The sequence below is a fragment of the Bos grunniens genome, chromosome 19 (genome assembly GCF_055505025.1).
Source record: "Bos grunniens cultivar Pamir isolate PY7600 chromosome 19, Bosgru_T2T1.0, whole genome shotgun sequence".
NCBI lineage: Eukaryota > Metazoa > Chordata > Mammalia > Artiodactyla > Bovidae > Bos > Bos grunniens.
This window is the reverse complement of record NC_141183.1, coordinates 22,092,725-22,117,132: the sequence shown is the minus strand read 5'-3', so window position 1 is coordinate 22,117,132 and position 24,408 is coordinate 22,092,725. Positions and strand designations below refer to the sequence as shown.

Here is a 24,408-nt window from a genome sequence, read left to right as displayed (position 1 = left end):
CTTGACATGTAACTCCTCATCTTCCTCCTGTAGATGCTTGAATGAGACACATGCCTAAGAAACAGTTTGGAAATAGGTAAAAGAAGGGCTTCCCTGATAGCTCAGCTGGGAAAGAATCCACCTGCAATGTGGGAGATCTGGGTTCGATCCCTAGGTTGGGAAGATCCCTGGGAGAAGGGAATGGCCACCCATTCCAGTATTTTGACCTGGAGAATTCCATGGACTGTATAGTCCATTGGGTCGCAACAAGCTAGACACAAATGTGCAAGTTTCATTTTCAAAAGAATGGCAGTTATTTTTTAAGTCTTATTTTTTAGATGGAGGATAATTCCTTTACAAGGTTGTGTAGCTTTCTGCAGTACAACAATGTGATTCAGCCTTAACTGTATATAATCCTTTCCCTCTGATCTGCCCTCCCACCCCAATCCCGTTTCACCCCTCTAGGTTGTCTTAGAGCACCAGACTGAGCTTCCTATGCTATTTTTAAATGAAAAACTAAAATCAACATATATAGTATGTGGATAAGTTTCATACATCTTCAATAAAAGGTGAGGAATAATGATATTTATCATTTGCAGAATATTTACTGTGCATTATGCTAAATTTCAGAGGAGGCAATGGCACCCCACTCCAGTACTCTTGCCTGGAAAGATCCCATGGATGGAGGAGCCTGGTAGGCTGCAGTCCATGGGGTAGCGAAGAGTCGGACACAACTGAGCGACTTCCCTTTCACTTTTCACTTTCATACATTGGAGAAGGAAATGGCAACCCACTCCAGTGTTCTTGCCTGGAGAATCCCAGGGACAGGGGAGCCTGGTGGGCTGCCGTCTATGGGGTCGCACAGAGTCGGACAAGACTGAAGTGACTTAGCAGCAGCAGCAGCAGCAGCATGCTAAATTTACCAGGCATTGTGCTGAGTTCACTGAGCATTGTGGTGAATATCTTTTATTTGTATTGAATCTTTAATGCAGCTATAATGTAGTATGTACTCTTACTACTTCTTTAAGCAATAGGCCAAAGAAGCATAGAAACATTAAGAGGAAAAAAATATTCTGTAAGATTAAACAGAAGTTAAGCTGTTTTAAGACAGCTGAGGAAGAGGTGGAAAATAAAGCTTGCAAGCCTTTGCTGAAGCCATTTCATCTTCTTGGAATGTTTTATATTTGTGGTTATCTTTGCAAACTACTATTCCTCTCTCAAAACCCCGGGTTTCCCCTGAATGCTTCCTCCCAATGATTAACTACCCTGTTTAAATATAATTTGTCCCTGCACTGTGCTCTGAATTTTGCACTCTCTGCTGTCCCACAGTTACTTTCTGTCATTCCACTATTGCGATGCAGACACCCTGAAGGCATGAACTATAAAATTTAATTTTGTTACTGAGACGAGCACATTAGTGACAAATGTGTGTCGAGTGAATGAAGGCTTTGGGGTGACTTAAGGGTATGTCATGTTCCTTTAAAAAATATGTCTGTTTGCCTGGTTGAGAAAAGTGGGAGAAACATTCCAAACAAAGGGATCATGGTTACACTTGAGGAAAACCACCTTTGTTTATGTGAAAAGCAACATGTCACTTGATAAAACACATTTATGGAAGTTCAAACTTGATGCATAGAATGGAACTTACTTATAGGACACCATGGATACATGTGGTATAGTAACACAGAAACAGATATGATAGAAAGAAGGTGAACACAAGTGTTGACACTTCTCTGCACTTCCAGATATCACAATTTAGATCTCTTTTATGAGAATTAACCACCATCACTGATTTAATATCAATCAGCTAAAAATATTTGCTGAACATCTATTGTTTTTATTTGAATCTCACCCAAAGTTGATATTGAGGCAAAGATGTGAGTGCAGGTAGTTCACTTTGCGGAGTGATTCTGGGAAGTACAGATGAGGAAGTGGAAACGAAGGCAGGAAAGAAAGAAAAACCTAAACGTCTGAGTTAATAATGCGGTTACCACTGTGGGTAACTGGGGAATGAATCTGGGGACATCCTGAGGCTGGGGCTCTTAGTTGCCGTGATTGTACATCAGGAAATCCCACAGAATCAACTGAATATTATTGTTAACAGTGAATTTGGCTGATATAGAAAACTTGTGGATTTCCCATGCATTTAGCAAGATTTCTTCATAACATGTAGTGGGAAAAATGAATTCACAGATCTGTGCAATAAATATAAAAAATATGTAGAGAAATCTGTGAAATAATATACTTATCTCGTATTGGAGGAATGTGTTCACATTTCCTGAAGGCCAAAAAATAATATTGAACAAACATCAGAACAAAAAAATGTACAGCTAAAGCTGGGTTAATGAATAAAGACATAAATGTCATACAAATGCATCCAATAAGAATGTATGTTTGTGAAAATAGGTTTTGAATGGGATTGGCAAAGACCAACAACAGGAAACTCACTTTTGAACACATTCTTTTATGTTATTTAAATTTTTTTAACTAAAGCTGATATTGGTGTATAAGTGACATAAAATCCTTAGAAAAGAAAATGTGTACTTTAGATAAAATTCACAATTCTCTCTACAGATTCAGTTCCATAAGTTTTCCAAGTTTATGTTTAAGCTCCAACTTATTATACACTAAAAAATGAAAACTACATTTCAGTCAGGCTATCCAGCTCTCAAATTAACTGTTGTGAATTACAAATTGCTTTTGGGAACTGTATGAGTTCCCTAGGAAGCAGACCCAGAGATGAAAAATAGCAAACAGGATGTTTATTGAGAAGTGTTCTTGGATTAGCACTTCTAGAAGGAAAGGGGAGGGAAGTGAGCAGAAGTGGACAGCTGGAGAAATCAAGCTGGGATAGAGTTTCAGTGGACATCTAAGCATGGCACTGGAAGGGTCCCTTCTTTGTCTTGGACCTAAACTCACAGTCACCAGCAATACCGAGGAACTGTCACCACGTCTGTTTCATGGCTTTATACCACCTGCCTGGCACTGAAGGTAGCCCCCCTATAAGGCAGAATAAACTGAATATTCTGAATAATTATAATAAAACAAATCTACTGAAGCTCTGGCTACAAAAATAAAACAGAACTCTAGTGAATATGCAGGGGCTTCCATGGGGACTCAGAAGATAAAGAATCTGCCCGCAATGCAGAAGACTGGGGTTTTGTCCTTGGGGCAGAAATATCCACGGAGAACGGAATGGCAACCCACTCCAGTATTCTTGCCTGCAGAATTCCGTGGACAGAGCAAGCTGGTGGGCTACAATCTTTGGGGTCACATAGAGTTGGACACAGCTGAGTGACTAACATTTTCACTGTGTGTGCGGATGAAGGACTCATTGCATGCGACCCTAAGTAGAAAATGCATAGACTTTTACTAAACTATCTATGTGATGCTTTTATCGGTGAAAAAACCCTGAAAGGTGGTGTTGTTAAAAATCATGAATTGTGTTCAATCTCCAAATTTTTTCTCCTGTAATTATGTTCATAAATGCCCTATCACTTCAATTTCACCCCTTTCCCCCAAGAAGACTAGAAAATGATTAATTTATCTACTTTGTAGACATAACTAAGAAGTGATCAGTGTCTTTTGACCTCTCTTGAAGGTCGATTAATGTGTGTTGTTTGGAAGGTGCAGGCAAAATACAATTATTTGGATCAAAATATGAATCCTTACAAAAAAGAGAGTAACAATCAGATTCAATTCTCAGTACTGGTAGGAGGAGGTTTATTTTGGTTCATGGAAATAAGAAGACATAAGAAAGTCTTTAACAAAGAGTACTCAAAGAAATCTTTATTGGAATTCCATGTTAAATAAAAATCAGTGGCCCCAAAAGTGATGGAGACAAATTCCTTAAGTATGAAAAATAGATGTGCTGAAGAAAAAGGGAGGAGTGTTGGGAGATTGTAATTTCCTACGAGATTCCGAGTGATCTAATTTAGAAAGGAAGGGAGTTTGGACAGAAGTTAGAACGTGGGCTTGGTATGTCTGGTGTTTGCCAATGAAATTCAAGGAACCAGTTCTCTTGAACCCTCCAATTTTAAAAAGAAGCTCTGCAACTGTGGGGAGGGAGGAAATGAGGAAGCAGTATGTTCAAAGCAGAGATTCAGCAGCAAGAGGAGGGACAGCACACGGGGCGGGGGCAGGTGGAGATGACACAGGTGGGGCGATAGCAAGTGGTGTGGCAGGAGACCCGGCCACACACTGGGCGCAGGCAGCAGCTGGAGCCACAGCAAGAGGGGCGGCAGCAGCTGGAGATGTGGGAGCAGGTGGGCTGGCAGCACACAGACTGGCAGCACCGGGGCCTGCAGCAGCTGGAGATGCAGCAGGTAGGCCTGCAGCAGCTGGAACCACAGCTGGAAACACAGCAGGAGGGGCGGCAGCAGCTAGAGATGCAGCAGGTGGGGCGAGAGCAGGTGGGCTGGCAGCACACAGGCTGGCAGCACTGGGGCCTGCAGCAGCTAGAGATGCAGCAGGTAGGCCTGCAGCAGCTGGAACCACAGCTGGAAACACAGCAGGAGGGGCGGCAGCAGCTAGAGATGCAGCAGGTGGGGCGAGGGCAGGTGGGCTGGCAGCAGACCGGGCGGCAGCAGCTGGACACACCACAGCTGGGGCGGCAGCAGGTGGTCCTGCAGCAGGTGATCTGGCAGCAGCTGGGCTGGCAGCAGGTCTCCTGGCAGAGACTTCGGCCACAGCTCTGGTCAGAGCAGACGGAGCCACAACAGGAGCTGACCATGGTGTCAGAGGGTGGAAGTTCTGGGTGAGTTTCCAGGAAAGTGAGCTTCTTGAGTCTGAGAGTCGCCTTGGCCCACAGCCCCCTATATATCCTGCTGAAGAGCTGCTATCATGACATCATTATTTCCTGGTTATTGTTTACCCTCTTAGGAAAATTGATCATTTGATTACATAATTTGTGTTTATCCTGCAGTATTCCAATTTGGAGAAAATAACAGTTTTCCTTTTTCTGATATGTTCTTGTGCGTCCGATTTAAAGATCTATCCCAATACTTCTTAGTGGGTGTCAGTTGTGCTCCTGGTGTGTTCAATGTCTTAACAAAGCATTAGTCATGTGGCTCTGAAATTTTCTTTGAGTGTGATATTTTCTCATATCACTGCTGTCTGAACATCAGAGAGAAAAAGTTTCTTATATGGCTCATGCATATTTTATTGTCAAGGGTGAGGGGGAAATGTGCTGATAAGGTGAAGCACTGGAAAGGAAATAGAAAGAAAAATGTTTGTGGAGACTTGTCCTGCAAATAATAGGGATGATTGTGATACTCTGTAGGCATTTTGATGGTCAGGAAGATAGCTAGACCACAAGGAAGTTTCAAATTCTGTATCTGTTTGGGCTCTACTGTCAGAAGCACTTAGCTATAGTCACAGCTTTTAAGTAGAAGAAACACATTTTTACTGTGTCTCCCAGGCTAGGCAACATGAATGGGATGTTTTGATTTATCTTTAATTTGTTAGACTTGTACACAGGATATTTCATTACAAAAGCATTCATTATATATAAACATGCTTGGAATTATTAAGTCTTCAAAAATATGGATCCAAGACATTCTATTGGGTAGTAAGAGAACTTGACAGGTAACGCCTCATCTTTTTCCTGTAGATACTTGAATGAGTCACATGCATAAGAAACAGTTTGGCAATTGCTAAAAGAAGGGCTTCCCCGATAGCTCAGCTGGGAAAGAATCTGCCTACAATGTCAGAGACCTGGGTTCGATCCCTGGCTTGGGAAGATCGCCTGAAGAAGGGAACAGCTACCCATTGCAGTATTCTGATGTAGAGAATTCCATGGACTGTATTGTCAATGGGGTTACAAAGAGCTGGACACGACTGAGTGACTTTCATTTTCAAAAGAATGACAGTTATTATTTTAAGTCTCTTTTTTAAATTGGAGGATAATTCTCTTACAAGTTTGTGTAGCTTTCTGCAGTACAACAATATGATTCAGCCATAAGTATATATATGTCCCCTCCCTCTGATCTGCCCTCCACCCCAATCACATCCCACCAATAGAATGACGTCTATTAGGTTGTCATAGAGCACCAGACTGAGCTTCCTGTGTTATTTTGACTAAAGAACTAAAATCAGCATATATAGTATGGGATATGTTCCATACATCTTCAATAAAATCTGAGGAATAATGATATTTATCATTTGTATTTACTATGCATTATGCTAAATTCACTAGGCATTATGCTGAGTTCACTAAGCATTGTGCTGAATATCTTATATTTGTTTTGAATCTTAATACAGCATATAACACAGTGCATATTCTTAATACTTCTTTAAGCAATAGGCCAAAGAAGCATAGAACTGTTGAGGGAAAAAAAAAGAAAACTTACATAAGATTAAACAGAAGTTAAGCTGTTTTAGGACAGCTGAGGTAGAGGTGGAAAATAAAGCTCGCATGCCTTTGCTGAAGCTGTTTCATCTTCCTGGAATGTTTCATTTTTGTCATTATCTTTGCAAACTACTATTCCTCTATCAATACCCCAGGTTTCCCCTGAATGCTTCCTCTCAATGATTAACTACCCTGTTCAAATACAATTTGTCCCTGCATTGTGCTCTGAATTTTGCACTCTCTGCTGTACTACAGTTACTTTCTGTCATTTCACTTCTGTGATGCAGACACCCTGAAGGCATGAACTAATAAAATTTAATTTTGTTACTGAGACAGAGCACATTAGTGACAAATGTTTGTCGAGTGAATGAAGGCTCTTGGATGACTTATGGGTATGTAATGGTCCTTTAAAAATATGTCTGCTTGCCTCGTTGAGAAAAGTGGGAGAAACATTCCAAACAAAGGGATCATGGTTACACTTGAGGAATACCACATTTGTTTAAGTGGTAAGCAACGTGTCACCTGATAAAACACATTTGTGGAAGTTCAAATTTGATCCTTTGAGTGGAACTTACCTATAGGACACCACGGATACATATGCTGTATTAACACAGAAACAGATACGATAGAAAGGAGGTGAGCACATATGTTGACACTGTTTCTCTTCTCTTCCAGACATCCCAATTTAGCCCTCTTTTGTGAGAAGTAACTACCATCACTGGTTTAATATCAATCAGCTAAAAATATTAGCTGAACATCTATTGTTGTTGTTTGAATTGCACCCAAAGCAGATACTGAGACAAAGATGTGAGTGCAGGTAGTTCACTTGGGGGTGGGGGGGAATTCTGGGAAGTACACATGAGGAAGTGGGAGAGCAAGGCAGGAACGAAAGAAAACCCATAAGTCTGACTTAATAATGCGGTTACCACCTGGGTAACTGGGGAATGAATCTGGGGCATACCTGAGCCTGAGGACTATTCTCAGCCATGATGATATGTCTAGAAAATCCCAAGAATCACCTGAATATTATTGTTAACAGTGAAGTTGGCTGACCTAGAAAAGTGATAGATTTCTTATGCACTTAGCAAGATTTCTTCATAAAAACTGATAGGAAGCATGTATTTACAGTTCTCAACAATAAATATAAAAAATATGTAAGCAAATCTGTCAAATAATATACTTACCTGGTATTGGAGGGATGTATTAACATTGCCTGAAGGCCAAAAAATAATATTTGAATAAACATCAGAACAAAAAAATGTACAGCTAAAGCTGGGTTTGTGAATAAAGACATAAATGTGATACAAATGTATTCAATAAGAATATATCTCTCTTTGTATAAACAGGTTTTCAATGGGATCGGCAAAGACTAATAATAGGAAACTCACTTCTGAACACATTCTTTTGTGTTATTTAAATTTTTAAATAAAGCAGATATTGATGTATAAGTGACATAAAATCCTTAGCAAAGAATAAATGTACTTTAGATAAAATTCACGGTTCTCTCTACATATTCATTTCCATAAGTTTTCTATGTTTATGTTTAAGCTCCTACTTATTATACACTAAAGATGAAAAATAAATTTCAGTCAGTCTTTCCAGCTCTCAGATTAACTGTTGTGAGTTACAAATTGCTTTTCGAGACTGTTTGAGTTCCCTAAAAAGCAGACCCAAAGATAAAAATTAGCAAACAGGATGTTTATTTAGAAGTTTTCTTGGGATTAGCACTTCTAGAAGGGAAGGGACAGGAAGTGAGCAGAAGTGGCACTGGAAAGGTCCCCTTTTTGTCTTGAACATAAAATCACAGTCTCCAGGAATACCTAGGAACTGTCACCAAGCTGTTTCATTCATTTATGTCACCTCCCTGGCACTGAAGGTAGCCCCTCTATAAGGCAGAATATACTGAATATTCTGAATAATAATAATAAACCAAATGTACTGAAACTCTGGCTCCTTGAATAAAGTAGAACTCCACTGTATATGTAGGGACTTCCATGGTGGCTCAGAACATAAAGAATCTGCCCGCAGTGCAGAAGACCTGGGTTTGATCCCTGGGGCAGAAAGATCCCCTGGAGAATGGAATGGCAATCCACTCCAGTATTACAACAGACTGGTTCCAAGTAGGAAAAGGAGTATGTCAAGGTTGTATATCATCACCTTGCTTATTTAACTTATGTGCAGAGTACATCGTGAGAAACGCTGGGCTGGATGAAGCACAAGCTGGAATCAAGATTGCCGGGAGAATATCAATAACCTCAGATATGCAGATGACACCATCAGAAAGTGAAGAAAGAACTAAAGAACCTCTTGATGAAAGTGAAAGTGGAGAATGAAAAAGTTGGCTTAAAACTCAGATGCCAGTCCAGGTTCAATGCACGATACTGGATGCTTGGGGCTAGTGCACTGGGACGACCCAGAGGGATGGTATGGGGAGGGAGGAGGGAGGAGGGTTCAGCATGGGGAACACATGTATACCTGTGGTGGATTCATTTTGATATTTGGCAAAACTAATACAATTATGTAAAGTTTAAAAATAAAATAAAATTAAAAAAAAAAAAACTCAACATTCAGAAAACTAAGATCATGGCATCTGGTCCCATCACTTCATGGCAAATAGATGGGGAAGCAGTGGAAACAGTGTCGGACTTTATTTGTTTGGGTTCCAAAATCACTGCAGATGGTGACTGCAGCCATGAAATTAAGACACTTACTCCTTGGAAGGAAAGTTACGACCAACCTAGACAGCATATTAAGAAGCAGAAAATTACTTTCTCAACAAAGTTCCATCTAGTCAAAGCTATGGTTTTACCAGTAGTCATGTATGGATGTGAGAGTTGGACTATAAAGAAAGCTGAGTGCTAAAGAATTGATGCTTTTGAACTGTGGTGTTGGAGAAGAGTCTCAAGAGTCCCTTGGACTGCAAGGAGATCCATGCAGTCCATCCTAAAGGAAATCAGTCCTGAATATTCATAGGAAGGACTGATGTTGAAGTTGAAACTCCAATCCTTTGGCCATCTGATGCGAAGAACTGACTGACTCATTTGAAAAGACTCTGATGCTGGGAAAGATTGAGGGTGGGAGGAGAAGGGGACGACAGAGGATGAGATGGCTGGATGGCATCACCGACTCAATGAACATGAGTTTGGGTAAACTCCGGGAGTTGATGATGGACAGGAGGGCCTGGCGTGCTGCAGTCCATGGTGTCACAAAGATGTGGACACGACTGAGAGACTTAACTGAACTGAATTGAACTGAAGGTTGATTAATTTGTGCTCTTTGGCAGGTGAAGGCAAAATACAATTACTTTGGATCAAAATGTAAATACTTAAAACAAAGAAAGAGAGTAACAATCAGATTCAATTTTCAGTGCCAGTAGGAGGACATTTATTTAGGTTCATGGAAATAAAAAGACATAAGAAAATCACCAAAAAATCTTCACTGGATTTCCATATCAGAGAGATAAATTCAGTGGCCTCACAAGTGATTTGACAAGTTCCTTAAGCATGAAAAATAGATGTGCTGAAGAAAAAGGGAGGAGTGTTGGGAGAATATAATTTCCTGGGAGATTCTGAGTGATTACATTTAGAAGTGGGGGAGTTTGGAGAGAAGTTAGAACGTGGGCTCAGTATGCCTGATGTTTGCTTATGAAATTCAAGAGACCAGTTCTCTTGAACCCTCCATATTTTAAAAAGAAGCTCTGCAACTGTGGGGAGGGAGGAAATGAGGAAGCAGTATGTTCAAAGCAGAGATTCAGCAGCAAGAGGAGGGACAGCACACGGGGCGGGGGCAGGTGGAGATGACACAGGTGGGGCGATAGCAAGTGGTGTGGCAGGAGACCCGGCCACACACTGGGCGCAGGCAGCAGCTGGAGCCATAGCAAGAGGGGCGGCAGCAGCTGGAGATGTGGGAGCAGGTGGGCTGGCAGCACACAGACTGGCAGCACCGGGGCCTGCAGCAGCTGGAGATGCAGCAGGTAGGCCTGCAGCAGCTGGAACCACAGCTGGAAACACAGCAGGAGGGGCGGCAGCAGCTAGAGATGCAGCAGGTGGGGCGAGAGCAGGTGGGCTGGCAGCACACAGGCTGGCAGCACTGGGGCCTGCAGCAGCTGGAGATGCAGCAGGTAGGCCTGCAGCAGCTGGAACCACAGCTGGAAACACAGCAGGAGGGGCGGTAGCAGCTAGAGATGCAGCAGGTGGGGCGAGGGCAGGTGGGCTGGCAGCAGACCGGGCGGCAGCAGCTGGACACACCACAGCTGGGGCGGCAGCAGGTGGTCCTGCAGCAGGTGGGCTGGCAGCAGCTGGGCTGGCAGCAGGTCTCCTGGCAGAGACTTCGGCCACAGCTCTGGTCAGAGCAGACGGAGCCACAACAGGAGCTGACCATGGTGTCAGAGGCTGGAGGTTCTGTTGTTAATAGGAGAGTGAGGTTCTTGAGTCTGATCTTTCCTTGCCATCTGTCACTTTTATACCCTGCTGAGAACTACTTTGAGCATGTACAGGATTATTGTTGTTGTTTCTATCTCACTAGAAAATCAGTTCATTTTTAGCAAATTATATAATTGTGTTTATCTGGTAAATATTCCTACATTTAAAAATGGCACATTTCCTTTTCCTCTTGTATTCTGAGCTATCTAATTTGGTTAAAGCCAAGTGAATCAGCACCCATATTTCTTCCCTTATCTGATGTGTCCTTCAAGTAGACTCATTATAAGACATTGTTTTACTGGATTTCACAAGTTTTTATTTATGTATTTAACTCCAGGATAATATGCTGAGAGTGAGGACTAAATCTCCTCTGCTGTCAAAGAGGTTAAGAGCAATCATATGAAATGCTGGTGGGAAAATAGGATTAAAGACCCATCTTAGATTAGGAGAGAGAACCACTCATGTACAATGAAGAATACTCTGATTCCTTTGGACTACTGGATGTTCATTAAGGTGTTCAGTCCAGTTCAGTCACTCAGTCAGTCCAACTCTTTGTGACCACACAAACTGCAGCACGCCAGGCCTCCCTGTCCATCACCAGCTCCCGGAATTTACCCAAACTCATGTTCATCAAGTCAGTGATGCCAAGCAACCATCTCATCCTCTGTCATCCCCTTCTCCTGCCCCCAATCCCTCCCAGCATCAGGGTTCTTTTCAATGAGTCAACTCTTCACATGAGGTGGCCAAAATATGGGAGTTTCAGCTTTAGCATCAGTCCTTCCAATGAACACCCAGGCCTGATCTCCTTTAGGATGGACTGGTTGGATCTCCTTGCAGTTCAAGGGACTCTCAAGAGTCTTCTCCAGCACCACAGTTCAAAAGCATCAATTCGGCGCTCAGCTTTCTTTATAGTCCGACTCTCACATCCATATACGACTACTGGAAAAACCATAGCCTTGACTAGACGGACCTTTGTTGGCAAAGTAATGTCTCAGTTTTTTAAAAGATCCCAAAGGAAGTGCCTGTTTTCTTTATTGTGCTGTACTGGAGTGGGTTGCCCTGCCCTCCTCCAGGGGATCTTCCTGGTCCAGGAATGAATCCATGTCTCTTATGTCTCCTGCACTGGCAGGCAGGTTCTTTACCACTGGCGCCACTTTCTTTATTAGTTCTATCTATAAAGTGTTTTCTTTATTGGATCTATTCACCTTGAAAGAGTTGTAGTGCAGTGATTCACTACTTCTAAATAGTAAAAACACCTTGGCATGATGGGTCCTTTTTAACATTATTAAATTATTATTGACATGTTCCTCAAAGATTACATATTATAAGTTTTTTTTTAACCTATATTTTAGTATGTCAACATACGCAATGGGCTATGTATAACTGAGTATTATTGAAGTATATTTTTTTGTATTATGAGGTATTGTCTCTTAGCAAGATATATTTGAGATTTTTCCTTGATATAAATGAAAGATTAAGGGATTAAGGCTTAATTTCTTTCCCACATACACTCGAATAAGACAAATAAGACACACACATGAGGTTTGCAGCTATTTAGAGTGTGATTACTAAACAAAATACCAATTATATATTTAAATTCATATACTTTTATGAAATATAACACTAATAGTTACTATTTTTGAGTGCCTACTACATGTTAGGAATTTTCTGAGTCTTCTATAATTGTTATCTTGTTTACACTTCACAAGGACTTTGTGAGGTAAACACAATTTTCTTAATTCTTCTGACATGAAGTAATATGGCTCAGATAGATTGAAGTCACACAGTAAGCAGGGAAGGTAGTTCTCCCATAGAACATTCAAAGAAGTTAAGAATATTATACTCCTAAGTCATTTTCTTTCTGTCTCTTTTGTGTAAATATGCTTTCTCCCTTGTCAACACAGCAAACTCTTGCTTGTACTTAAATGTCCAGCCAAGACACAAAATCATCTCTAATGTCTTTCTTGGTTTCTACCACATTCAAAATGAGTCCTTCCCTCCTTTTGCTTTAAGATATGCCTCTGATCTAGAGTATCACACTTGATTGTAGCTAGTTTGTATGTCTATTTCCAGTCCTTCTGTTTGCCCCTATGAGGTCAGGCACTGTCTTATTCAGTTTTATAGATATGATACCCAGCAATTGCCCTGAGTGAATGTTAGTTGAATGACCATGGGATTTATTGAAAACACAGGGCATTTACTTGTCCTTTAACATGCTACAGATGATCTAGATGGATGGAGAAGAGAAGAGCAGACAATGGGGACATTATTGAATGAGGGCGTAGGTTGACTTATGATGAAGTAAATGACTTGTCTGGCTGGTAAGTGTAGAAGAATAGAAAAAAAAAATAATGTTCACTGATAGAGTGAGAGAATTTAAAGATAATCTTGAATTTATACAAAGGAAAGTGGATATCATCATACAGTTGGGAGAAAGTTGTGAACCAATATCTCAGCTTTGTAAATATTACTTAGCTAGAGGTGGGTGGAGAGACAGGAAGTGGGAAGACAGGTGGTGGTTGCAGTCTAGGGGTGGGAGGTGAATGCCTTTCTGGGTTGGTTACAATGAGTGTGGTAAGGAAGATATTTATGCAATAGATGTTTCTAAGAGAGTCAACTAGTCACTTACAAGATGAGAATGGAATCACTAGAAGATCTCATCATTAAAGAGGACTCTGTTTAATAGTTTTCAATTGTATACACATACATTTGGCAATTAAGTTCTAATAGTGAAAAGACAATTAATTGTAATGAAAAAGAAATACAAAGGAATCCCCCATAAACAAAGTAAAAAAAAAAAGATGAATAATGAACTGATGAATTGAAAATAAAATTACTTGCAATGTATGGCAAAGACAAAGAGTTAATGGCTTTAATATATAAAGTGCTTATAAAATTAGATTCAGTTGGATAAAAGGCCTAAAATCTGATGGAAAATAAAATGCAACTGTTTCTTCAACATATAAAGATGCCCAAACTCACTCATAATAATAGGAATGAAATTATACAGGATACCACTTCTCACCTTGAGACTGTCAAAAATTCAAGATCTGACAACATTCTCTGATCACAGGACTATGGAAATAAGTTTGTTTATCATTTTCTTGTGATGATTTGATAATAATTAGCAGCATTATTCTTTGATTCAGCTATTCCAAGTCTATAAATTATCCAAAAAATACTCAGGAAAAAATATGAAAACATGCAAGATTATTCATAGCAGTGCTATTTGTAAAAACAAAGCAACGATAAATCTGATGTCCTTCAATGTGGTACTGGTGAATAAACCATAGTTGCCGGGGTCCAGCCCCGGTGGATCCAGGGAATTCGAAGCGGGACGGCATCCGCGAGGATCAGGAAACAATTGCTTAATTAAACGTTAATTAAGGATATAAAGAGTAATGGAATAAGGATAGCTCAGTGAGGAAATTCAGTGGAGAAAAGAGGCTGAAATAAGGATAGCTCAGTGAGGAAATTCAGTGGAGAAAAGAGGCTGAATAATTCAGCCAGAAGGTAAGAGAAAGAACGACATGGTGAGACCAAGTTTTGGTGAACAAGGCCCGCACTTTATTTTCCAAAGTAGTTTTTATACCTTAAGTTATGCATAGAGGATAATGGGGGAAGGGGTAGAGTCATGCAGCAAGCCAGGCTTTCTTCCTGCAAACTTATCTTATGCAAAAGCTTAGGTGATTTGCATCATCTTCTGGCCCGGAGGCCTGTTAACATTTTAAGACCCTTTCTTCAGAAAACTTATTTTTCTCTAAAGGTGATAAGTCAAGCGCCACCCTCCAAAAGCATTAGATAAAGTTGCATTCCTACAGAGCAAAGGTGTGGTGGGCTATAACAAGAAAAAGAATTAACTCAAGGGTCCCAGGTTACAAACATTAAAGCTACTATTTACAACCAATTATATTAATCAATGCACTGCCAGGGACACAGCAGGTAAGGGATATGGAAACTTAGCAGCAAACATTGGCCCAAAAAGTGAAAATCCTTCACCAATACAATTTCTAATCAATCTTTTAACTGCTCAAAGGAATCTGCATTTAGTCAGTTTAGAACATCTCATGCCTCTCACAGTTGGGAGGCTCTGAGCAATCACATGTGGCCGGAAAAACCTATTCAGGCAGGCTAGAGGATTTCCAAAGGAGTTTGTAGGTTGAAACACTGTCACACCCAGGAATTATTAACTGGAGCTGTAAGCTAACTCTTTTTTCAGAGAGGTAGTGGGGGACAGCCCCCTGTAAAGTCAGAGGTGTAGGTGAAAGCACAAAGCAGAAAGTAGGCAGACTCTGGTTTTGGGTGTAAATGCTCGAGAATTTCCAGGGGGACTCCTGAGGCTTGATCCCGCCTTTGCGTATGCTGAGCCTCCTTCCTCATGACCTTTGTCATGGGTGGAGGTCCTCACGCTGGCTCCTGGCAGTGATAGAATTCCAGTTGAGCTATTCCAGATCCTGAAAGATGATGCTGTGGAAAGTGCTGCACTCAATATGCAATATGCACTCAGTATGCAATATGCCAGCTCCCTGCATATAGTGTGTTCCCATTATGGAATAATATTAAGGTTGGTACAAAAGTAATTGCAGTTTTGCATTGTTGAAATTTTCTGTTTGATATTGGAATACATTCTTAAATACATGTGGTTATGTTATGCATCATTTTAATGCACATTTATCACTTAGATTTTTGCTAATGACATTACTTGCTGTTTGTTTTATATTTATTTTAGACTATAGAAATGATGTTAGACAAAAAATAAATTTAAGTGATATTTTTATTCGAATTTAAATGGGGTGTAAAGCAGCAGAGACACCTCACAACATCAACAATGCATTTGGCTCAGGAACTGCTAACAAACATACAGTGCAGTGGTGATTCAAGAAGTTCTGCAAAGGAGATGAGAGCCTTGAAGATGAGGAACATGGTTGCCGGCCATCAGAAGTTGACAACGACCAATTGAGAGCAATCACTGAAGCTGATCCCCTTACAACTACACAAAAAATTGCCAACGAACTCAACATTAACCATTCTACAGTCATTTGGCATTTGAAACAAATTGTAAAGATGAAAAAGCTCCTTGAGTGGGTACATCATGAGCTGACTGAAAATCAAAAAAATCATTTTGTCTTCTCTTACTGTATACAACAACAATGAACCATTTTCAATCAGATTGTGACGTGTGATGAAAAACGGACTTTATATGACAACCACTGATGACCAGCTCAGCGGTTGGACTGAGAAGTTCCAATGCACTTCCCAAAGCAAAATTTGCAACCAAAAAAAGGTCATGGTCACTGTTTGGTGGTCTGCTGCCCAACTGATCCACTACATTTTTCTAAATCCTGGCAAAACCATTACATCTGAGAAGTATACTCAGCAAATCAATAAGATACACTGAAAACTACAATGCTTGCAGCTGGTATTGGTTAACAGAAAGGGCCCAATTCTCCAAGACAATTATTGACCGCAAGTCACACAACCAACACTCGAAAAATGGACAAATTGGGCTACGAAGTTTTGCCTCATCTGCCATATTCATCTGACGTCTAGCCAACCAACTACCACTTCAAGCATCTCAACAAGTTTTTGCAGGGAAAATGCTTCCACAACTTTCAGGAGGCAGAAAATGCTTTCCAAGAATTCAATGAACCCTGAAGCATGGATTTTTATGCTACGGGAATAAACAAACATTTCTCATTAGCAAAAATGAGTTGATTGTAATGGTTCCTGATAAAGATGTATTTGAGCGTAGTTATAATGATTTAAAATTCACAGAAACCGTAATTACTTTTGAACCAACCTGATATTCGGTGGTAAAAAGTGATGAGAATCTGTACATGCTACTATGAAGTGATGTCAAGGATATATTGCTAAGATATGGTCAAGCCAATGGATAAAATATCTGTAGTGTTCTACAATATCTCTAAAAAGCAAGAAAATAAATACAGAAAATATTTGCTTGCATCATTTTATAAAATAACGGAAGAATAAAGAAAGAGAAAACAAGAAAGAGGGACTTACACTCCCAGCTAAGAGGGAGTGCTGGGGATTGGCTCGGCAATCAAGAGAGAACACTGGTGCCTTAGAGAGGGGAAACAACAAAGATGATCCTAGGACTGCCCCAGTTTATCTCTTGAAGAGAGTTTCTGGGATGCCGCTCCAAGAGGGAGAATCAGATAGAGCCTGGTAATTATGCTGACTTGAGATGGAGCTGGGATGAAGGAGGAAAGACAGCTAGAATTTGCAGGGCAGGATACTAGAGAGGAGAGAGCTGCATAGAGAACCCCAGAGATCCTCAGAAAGTCCACCTAGAGTGTTGAGCTAATTACCCATCAGTGCATGCATGCGAAGAAACTAGTCAAGGGCAGAGAACCCCACCCCTAGTCATCCCAGTAAAAGGCAGAGGGAGCAATCCTTAGAGCTGACACTGGGCCAGAAATAGTCCCATGTTTCCAATGGTTCAGAGTGAAGAGTCTCATAAATCAGGGTTAGAATTCTCTGAAAGGTATTGACTCAAGAGTGGGGCAAATTTTTCTGGAGTAAAGCTGCTCTGGTACTATTTCACACAGCTTACAAGTAAGTCTTGAGAGGATCAAACTATTAAGTAACTTAATTTCATCCCAGAACAATCAATTAATTGGACTCTATCAAAATGAACGGAGAAGGCAATGGCAAGCCACTCCAGTACTCTTGCCTGGAAAATCCCATGGATGGAGGAGCCTGGTGGGCTGCATTCCATGGGGTTGCTACGAGTTGGTCGCGACTGAGCAACTTCACTTTCACTTTCATGCAGTGGAGAAGGAAATGGCAACCCACTCCAGTGTTCTTGCCTGGAGAATCCCAGGGACAGAGGAGCCTGGTGGGCTGCGGCCTATGGGGTCACACAGAGTTGGACACGACTGAAGCGACTTAGCAGCAGCAGCAGCATCAAAATGAAATTTTTTTTTTTCTCTTCAAAGGATACTGTTTGGGCGATAAAAGGGTAAGCCGAATACTTGGAGAAAATACAGAACATAATCTAACAAATAATCTGTTTATAGAACATATAAAGAACTCGAATTCTTACCATTCAATAATAAGAAAATGAATAACCCTCTACCTCCAAATGAACAAAAGATTTGAAATTCACCAATGAAAATACACAGAAGGCAAGGAAACCCAGGAAAAGATGTACAACAACATTAACCATTAGGAAAATACAAGTTAAAATCACAATAACACTATACACACTCTGCATACAAAGTCTCTTCAGTCATGTTCAACTCTTTATAACCCTATGGACTGTAGCCCACCAGGTTTCTCTGTCCATGGAATTTTCCGGGCAAGAATACTGGAGTGGGTTGCCATGCCCTCCTCCAGGAGATCTTCACAACCCAGGCATTGAACCCTCTTCTTTTCTGTCTCCTGCACTGGCAGGTGGGCTCTTCACCACTAGTGCTATCTGGGAAGCCCACACACACCTACAATGGTTAAAATTAACAAGACTGATCTTAGCAAACATTGATGTTAATGTGAAGTTATTGAAGCTGTTGTACAACGAAGGGACATCAAATGGCACAATCACTTTGTGAAACAGTTTGACACTTTCTTAAAGAGTTAAAGATACACCTACCATATGACCTAACCCTTCCACTTCAAAGTATTTACCCAAGAGAAATTTAAAGTATAGATCTGTACAAAGACTTGTTCACAAACATTCATGGTGACTTTATTTGTGATAGAAAAAATAATCCAGAAACAACCCAAGTGTCCATCAACAAGTGAGTGGATAAAAAAATGTTACAAGTCCACATTTCTCAGCAATAAAAAGAAATGAACTAGTAATACAGACAACCACATGAATCTCAGTCTAATTGGGCTGAGTGAACAGCCAGGCAAGATAGAGTACAGAGTGAAGAATTTCATTTACATGAAATTCCAGAAAATGCAAATAAATTTATAGTGACCAGAATGGCAGTTGCCCATGGGCAGGGGATGGGAGAGAAGCACACCCACAAAAGAGAGTATGGGTGTGCTTTATCTTGATGGTAGTGTTGATTTCATGAGTATGCACATATAAAACAGCAAATTGTACATTTTAAGTATATGTAGGTTTTGTATGTCAATTGTATGTTAACAAGGCTGAAAAAAAGTAATGGCAGTATTACTCATAATTTTAAAAAATCTTGACCCAGAGGGATGGTATGGGGAGGGAGGTGAGAAGGGGGTTCAGGATGGGGAACATGTGTACACCCGTGGCGGATTCATGCTGATGTATGGCAAAACCAATACAATATTGTAAAGTAAAAAAAAATAAAAATACTTATGTTAAAAAAAAAATCTTGACCATAAAGGGTGGAGGGAATAGGGTAGAGAAGACAAAGGATAAAAGCTAAATCTCATTGAATACATCCTGTTCTGTAGCTTTGACTTTGAACCTATGCAAATATTTTGCAAAATTATAAAAAACAAATTTTCAAAAATTTCTCAGAATTGTTAAAATAACAACAGCAACAAAGGAACGTAACTATATATTGAGGTATAACTTCAGGGACAGGAACAGTTCCAAGATTGTTTTAAAAGCTAAAAAGCAATCTTAAGTTTATTTTCAGTAACAATTAAAAACATTGGTTTTAATGTTGGTGATATTATTCTGAACTGGTATGCAAACATTGAGGAATAAACAAAGTGAGTTATTACACTGGTGTCACTGAGGTATTTGGGGCACTGGTAGAAATGAGATTTGTAGGTAAAGGTATCTGAAGTTAAGTAAAAACCCCGCAGTTCTCAGTAGAAACTCATAACATGATCTGCCTTTATATTTATGTCTTCTAGTTGTAAACACTGAAAAGGCTGATAGAAAATGCTTTAGGGGTAATGAGCATTCTCATATTTCAATTTATGGAAATTGAAGGAAACAGTGTTTCCCTCTGAAAGAAATAGGACTCCTTGGAGAAAGGAGTGATTAAAAGTCTAGGGAAAGAAATATACAAATGAATTTGGAATATCTTGTTATATTAAAAACCAAGGAAGTCCTTGAGGACTACCAGATTCATTCACAAAAACCCAAGGCCAATTGGAAGTTGCTTATTTGAACATCACTTGGCATGTGAGCTGGAATGGATTGATACACCGTCAAGTGTATTGAAATCCATAAGTCCATATTGGTGGGAATTTAAAAAAACTCTTTGGTTTCTTTTGAAGGAGGTACCCTGCTAAATAAAGAGAAAGACTCAAGCATTTATTTTGCCTTTTCTGCAGATACTATTCCTCAAGATAACCAAACACTGATGAGGGGAATTTTCTCTTTATGGAATTATTCTAGGTAATACATGGCAGAGGAATAATAGAACTGCAAAATGATGTTTTTGTTGTGGCTAATGAAGAAGGGGTTCTAGGCAATAATCACCCACAGCAGCTAATATCACAAAAAGAAAGACAACCAGACAATATGTGCTTCCTGATGGAAAAAGAACACCACTAACTATGAAGCAGTCAGAGTCCTGCGTATCTTTTGGGAATATAGTCTCTCATTAGCAAGTTCAGCCATTTTCTGGACAAATTATGTTGTAGCAACTCTAGTCATACTGTTCATGGGGTTCTCAAGGCAAGAATACTGAAGTGGTTTGCCATTCCCTTCTCCAGTGGACCACATTCTGTCAGACCTCTCCTCCATGACCCGTCCATCTTGGGTGGCCCCACACGACATGGCTTAGTTTCATTGAGTTAGACAAGGCTGTGGTCCATGTGGTCAGATTCACCAGTTTTCTGTAATTGTGATTTCAGTTTGTCTGCCCTCTGTCTGCTTATTTAACTTATATGCAGAGTACATCATGAGAAATGCTGGGCTGGAAGAAGCACAAGCTGGAATCAAGATCCCCAGGAGAAATATCAATAACCTCAGATGTGCAGATGACACCACCTTTATGGCAGAAAGTGAAGAAGAACTAAAGAGCCTCTTGATGAAAGTGAAAGAGGAGAGTGAAAAAGTTGGCTTAAAGCTCAGCATTCAGAAAATGAAGATCATGGCATCCAGTCCCATCACTTTATGGTAAATAGATAGGGAAACAATGGAAACAGTGACAGACTTTAGTTTTGGGGCTCCAAAATCACTACAGATGGTGACTGCAGCCAGGAAATTAAATGACGCTTGCTTCTTGGAAGAAAAGTTATGACCAAACTAGACAGCATATTAAAAAGCAGAGACATTCCTTTGCCAACTAAAGTCCATCTAGTCAAGGCTATGGTTTTTCCAGTACTACAGGAGATGCAACCAGTCCATCCTAAAGGAAATCAGTCCTGAATTTTCATTGGAAGGACTGATGCTGAAGTTGAAACTTCAATATTTGGCCACCTGATGTGAAGAACTGACTCATCTGAAAAGACCCTGGTGCTGGGGAGAGAAGGGGATGACAGAGGATGAGATGGTTGGATGGCATCACCAACTCGATGGACATGAGTTTGAGTAAGCTACGGAGCTGGTGATGGAAAGGGAAGACTGGCGTGCTGCAGTCCATGGGGTCGCAAAGAGTTGGGCATGCCTGAGAGACTGAACTGAACTGAACTAGGCTTGATCCTTAGCTTGATCTACCCTCTAGCTGCAGGAGATGAGAGTCGATTTCTATGCTGCCAATGAAAGTTTCCTTTGGGCTTGAAAATCAATGCCAAAGAATGTTTAAACTACCGCACAAACTACCGCACTCATCTCACACGCTAGTAAAGTAATGCTCAAAATTCTCCAAGCCAGGCTTCAGCAATACGTGAACCGTGAACTTCCTGATGTTCAAGCTGGTTTTAGAAAACGCAGAGGAACAAGAGATCAAATTGCCAACATCCGCTGGATCATGGAAAAAGCAAGAGAGTTCCAGAACAACATCTATTTCTGCTTTATTGACTATGCCAAAGCCTTTGACTGTGTGGATCACAATAAGCTGTGGAAAATTCTGAAAGAGATGGGAATACTAGACCACCTGATCTGCCTCTTGAGAAATTTGTGTGCAGGTCAGGAAGCAACAGTTAGAACTGGACATGGAACAACAGACTGGTTCCAAATAGGAAAAGGAGTTCATCAAGGCTGTATATTGTCACCCTGTTTATTTAACTTATATGCAGAGTACATCATGAGGAATGCTGGACTGGAAGAAACACAAGCTGGAATCAAGATTGCCGGGAGAAATATCAATAACCTCAGATATGCAGATGACACCACCCTTATGGCAGAAAGTGAAGAGGAACTAAAAAGCATGTTGATGAAGGTGAAAGTGGAGAGTGAAAAAGTTGGCTTAAAGCTCAACATTCAGAAAACGAAGATCATGGCATCTGGTCGCATCGCTTCATGGGAAATAGATGGGGAAACAGTGGAAACAGTGTCAGACTTTATTTTGGGGGGCTCCAAAATCACTGCAGATGGTGATTGCAGCCATGAAATTAAAAGACGCTTACTCCTTGGAAGGAAAGTTATGACCAACCTAGATAGCATATTGAAAAGCAGAGACATTACTTTGACAACAAAGGTCCATCTAGTCAAGGCTATGATTTTTCCAGTGGTCATGTATGGATGTGAGAGTTGGACTGTGAAGAAGGCTGAGCACCGAAGAATTGATGCTTTTGAACTGTGGTGTTGGAGAAGACTCTTGAGAGTCCCTTGGACTGCAAGGAGATCCAACCAGTCCATTCTGAAGGAGATCAGCCCTGGGATTTCTTTGGAAGGAATGATGCTAAAGCTGAAACTCCAGTATGAAGAGCTGACTCATTGGAAAAGACCCTGATGCTGGGAGGGATTGGGGGCAGGAGGAGAAGGGGACGACAGAGGATGAGATGGCTGGATGGCATCACCGACTCGATGGACATGAGTTTGAGTGAACTCTGGGAGTTGGTGATGGACAGGGAGGCCTGGCGTGCTGCAGTTCATGGGGTCGCAAAGAGTCGGACATGACTGAGTGACTGAACTGAACTGAACTGAACTGTGGCTCAGGTGGTAAAAAATCTGCCAGCAAAGCGGGAGACCAGGTTTCAATCACTGGGTAAGAAGATCCCCTGGAGAAGGGAATGGCAACCCACTCCAGTATTCTTGCCTGGAGAATTCCATGGACTAATAGAAGGCAGGCAGGCTACAGTCCATGGGGTTGCACAGAGACAGACACGGCTTAGCGACTAACACTTTGACTTCGACTTTAATGAAACTTCTGGCTTTTACATCTGTCCTTTCTTTTAATTTCTAACATATCACCTTTAATCTTTCATTGTGTTTTCTCCCAGCTACAAACATTCAGTTCCATTATTCTTACAATTATTAACTGATTTCACAGGTAGACAGTATGAAAAAGAGGTCCCATAGAGCATTAATTATTTCAAGATTTTGCAGAAGGTATCATTTCTTTGATTTTTATTCATGAATTCCTGAGAATATCTATTTTGTCTAAGAACTAAGGAGACTTACAATGAGACCTGAGCTGTGACTAGGAAGCTTAACCTCTATTGTGAAATTAACAAAGCCATGTTATCTATTCTACAAGTGTAGGTAAAATACAGTTGTCCAGAATGCATAAAAAATCTCAAAGAAATGTATCATCACACTACAAGTTTCATATAGGAAAGTGATAGTTTATTTTCGGCATAGAGTTACAACTTAGGAAAATTTGGGGAATAAAAATGATAAAGGAAAATTTTCACTGGAGCCATTAAGAGAGCAACTATAAAAATTCATAATGCAGAAATATTGAAATTGAATTTTAGCTGCTTGATGACTTGAAGGCCAAAAGTTAAGAAGGAGAATTTGAAGCGAATTGATCAACACAAGAGTTGGTATGTTACTAATACAAACAAATTCACACTTGGATGAAGGGGAGAGGTCCAAACAAGTAGAATTTGGACTGACGCCAGAATGTGCTCACAGAGATAGTGGACCTGTGGTGGGCTCATTAAAATCATGAGACCCAAATCAGTTCAGCAACATCAGCCCCAGCCCCTGTCCTAATGATCAGCACAGAAGAAGGGTCTGCATTAGTGGGGACAGAGGTAAACAGAGACAGTGGTCACAGGGTGGCGGGCTTAGCAGCAAGAAGAAGGACAGCACACGGGGCGGGGACAGGTGGAGATGACACAGGTGGGGCGATAGCAAGTGGTGTGGCAGGAGACCCGGCCACACACTGGGCGCAGGCAGCAGCTGGAGCCACAGCAAGAGGGGCGGCAGCAGCTGGAGATGCGGGAGCAGGTGGGCTGGCAGCACACAGACTGGCAGCACCGGGGCCTGCAGCAGCTGGAGATGCAGCAGGTAGGCCTGCAGCAGCTGGAACCGCAGCTGGACCCACAGCAGGAGGGGCGGCAGCAGCTAGAGATGCAGCAGGCGGGGCGAGAGCAGGTGGGCTGGCAGCACACAGGCTGGCAGCACTGGGGCCTGCAGCAGCTGGAGATGCAGCAGGTAGGCCTGCAGCAGCTGGAACCACAGCTGGAACCACAGCAGGAGGGGCGGTAGCAGCTAGAGATGCAGCAGGTGGGGCGAGGGCAGGTGGGCTGGCAGCAGACAGGGTGGCAGCAGTTGGACACAGCACAGCTGGGGCGGCAGCAGGTGGTCCTGCAGCAGGTGGTCTGGCAGCAGCTGGGCCGGCAGCAGGTCTCCAGGCAGAGACTTCGGCCACAGCTCTGGTCAGAGCAGACGGAGCCACAGCAGGAGCTGACCAT

The 24,408-nt window shown here is 41.2% G+C and overlaps 3 protein-coding genes and 1 long non-coding RNA gene across 10 annotated transcripts in view; 1 reads left to right on the top strand and 3 right to left on the bottom strand.

The window, feature by feature from the left end:
* Window positions 1-8,907, top strand: part of LOC147351646 (uncharacterized) — a 70,575-nt gene extending 61,668 nt beyond the window's left edge. Inside the window, exon 2 of the long non-coding RNA XR_015147612.1 lies at window positions 8,510-8,907. This is a non-coding gene — a long non-coding RNA (uncharacterized LOC147351646). The remainder of the gene's footprint in view (window positions 1-8,509) is intronic.
* On the bottom strand, window positions 4,037-4,720 carry LOC147351647 (uncharacterized). Of its 3 annotated transcripts, none has more exons than XM_086357741.1 (2): window positions 4,309-4,720; window positions 4,037-4,200 (listed from the first exon to the last, which is right to left on the bottom strand). In XM_086357741.1, exons 1-2 carry the CDS (start codon window positions 4,709-4,711, stop codon window positions 4,082-4,084), a joined length of 522 nt encoding a protein of 173 aa, XP_086213867.1. In that variant the 5' UTR covers window positions 4,712-4,720; the 3' UTR covers window positions 4,037-4,081. The 3 variants fall into 3 exon arrangements, with proteins under 3 accessions (XP_086213867.1, XP_086213865.1, XP_086213866.1); XM_086357739.1 differs by having other exon boundaries at window positions 4,037-4,478; window positions 4,575-4,711; XM_086357740.1 differs by having other exon boundaries at window positions 4,037-4,457; window positions 4,575-4,711.
* A 1,171-nt stretch (window positions 8,908-10,078) lies between the features above and the next one.
* On the bottom strand, window positions 10,079-10,741 carry LOC147351645 (uncharacterized). 3 transcript variants are annotated; one of them, XM_086357744.1, is made up of 2 exons: window positions 10,306-10,741; window positions 10,079-10,197 (listed from the first exon to the last, which is right to left on the bottom strand). In XM_086357744.1, exons 1-2 carry the CDS (start codon window positions 10,706-10,708, stop codon window positions 10,079-10,081), a joined length of 522 nt encoding a protein of 173 aa, XP_086213870.1. In that variant the 5' UTR covers window positions 10,709-10,741. The 3 variants fall into 3 exon arrangements, with proteins under 3 accessions (XP_086213870.1, XP_086213868.1, XP_086213869.1); XM_086357742.1 differs by having other exon boundaries at window positions 10,079-10,475; window positions 10,572-10,708; XM_086357743.1 differs by having other exon boundaries at window positions 10,079-10,454; window positions 10,572-10,708.
* A 13,037-nt stretch (window positions 10,742-23,778) lies between these two features.
* Window positions 23,779-24,408, bottom strand: LOC147351644 (uncharacterized). 3 transcript variants are annotated; one of them, XM_086355403.1, is made up of 2 exons: window positions 24,006-24,408; window positions 23,779-23,897 (listed from the first exon to the last, which is right to left on the bottom strand). In XM_086355403.1, exons 1-2 carry the CDS (start codon window positions 24,406-24,408, stop codon window positions 23,779-23,781), a joined length of 522 nt encoding a protein of 173 aa, XP_086211529.1. The 3 variants fall into 3 exon arrangements, with proteins under 3 accessions (XP_086211529.1, XP_086211528.1, XP_086211530.1); XM_086355402.1 differs by having other exon boundaries at window positions 23,779-24,175; window positions 24,272-24,408; XM_086355404.1 differs by having other exon boundaries at window positions 23,779-24,154; window positions 24,272-24,408.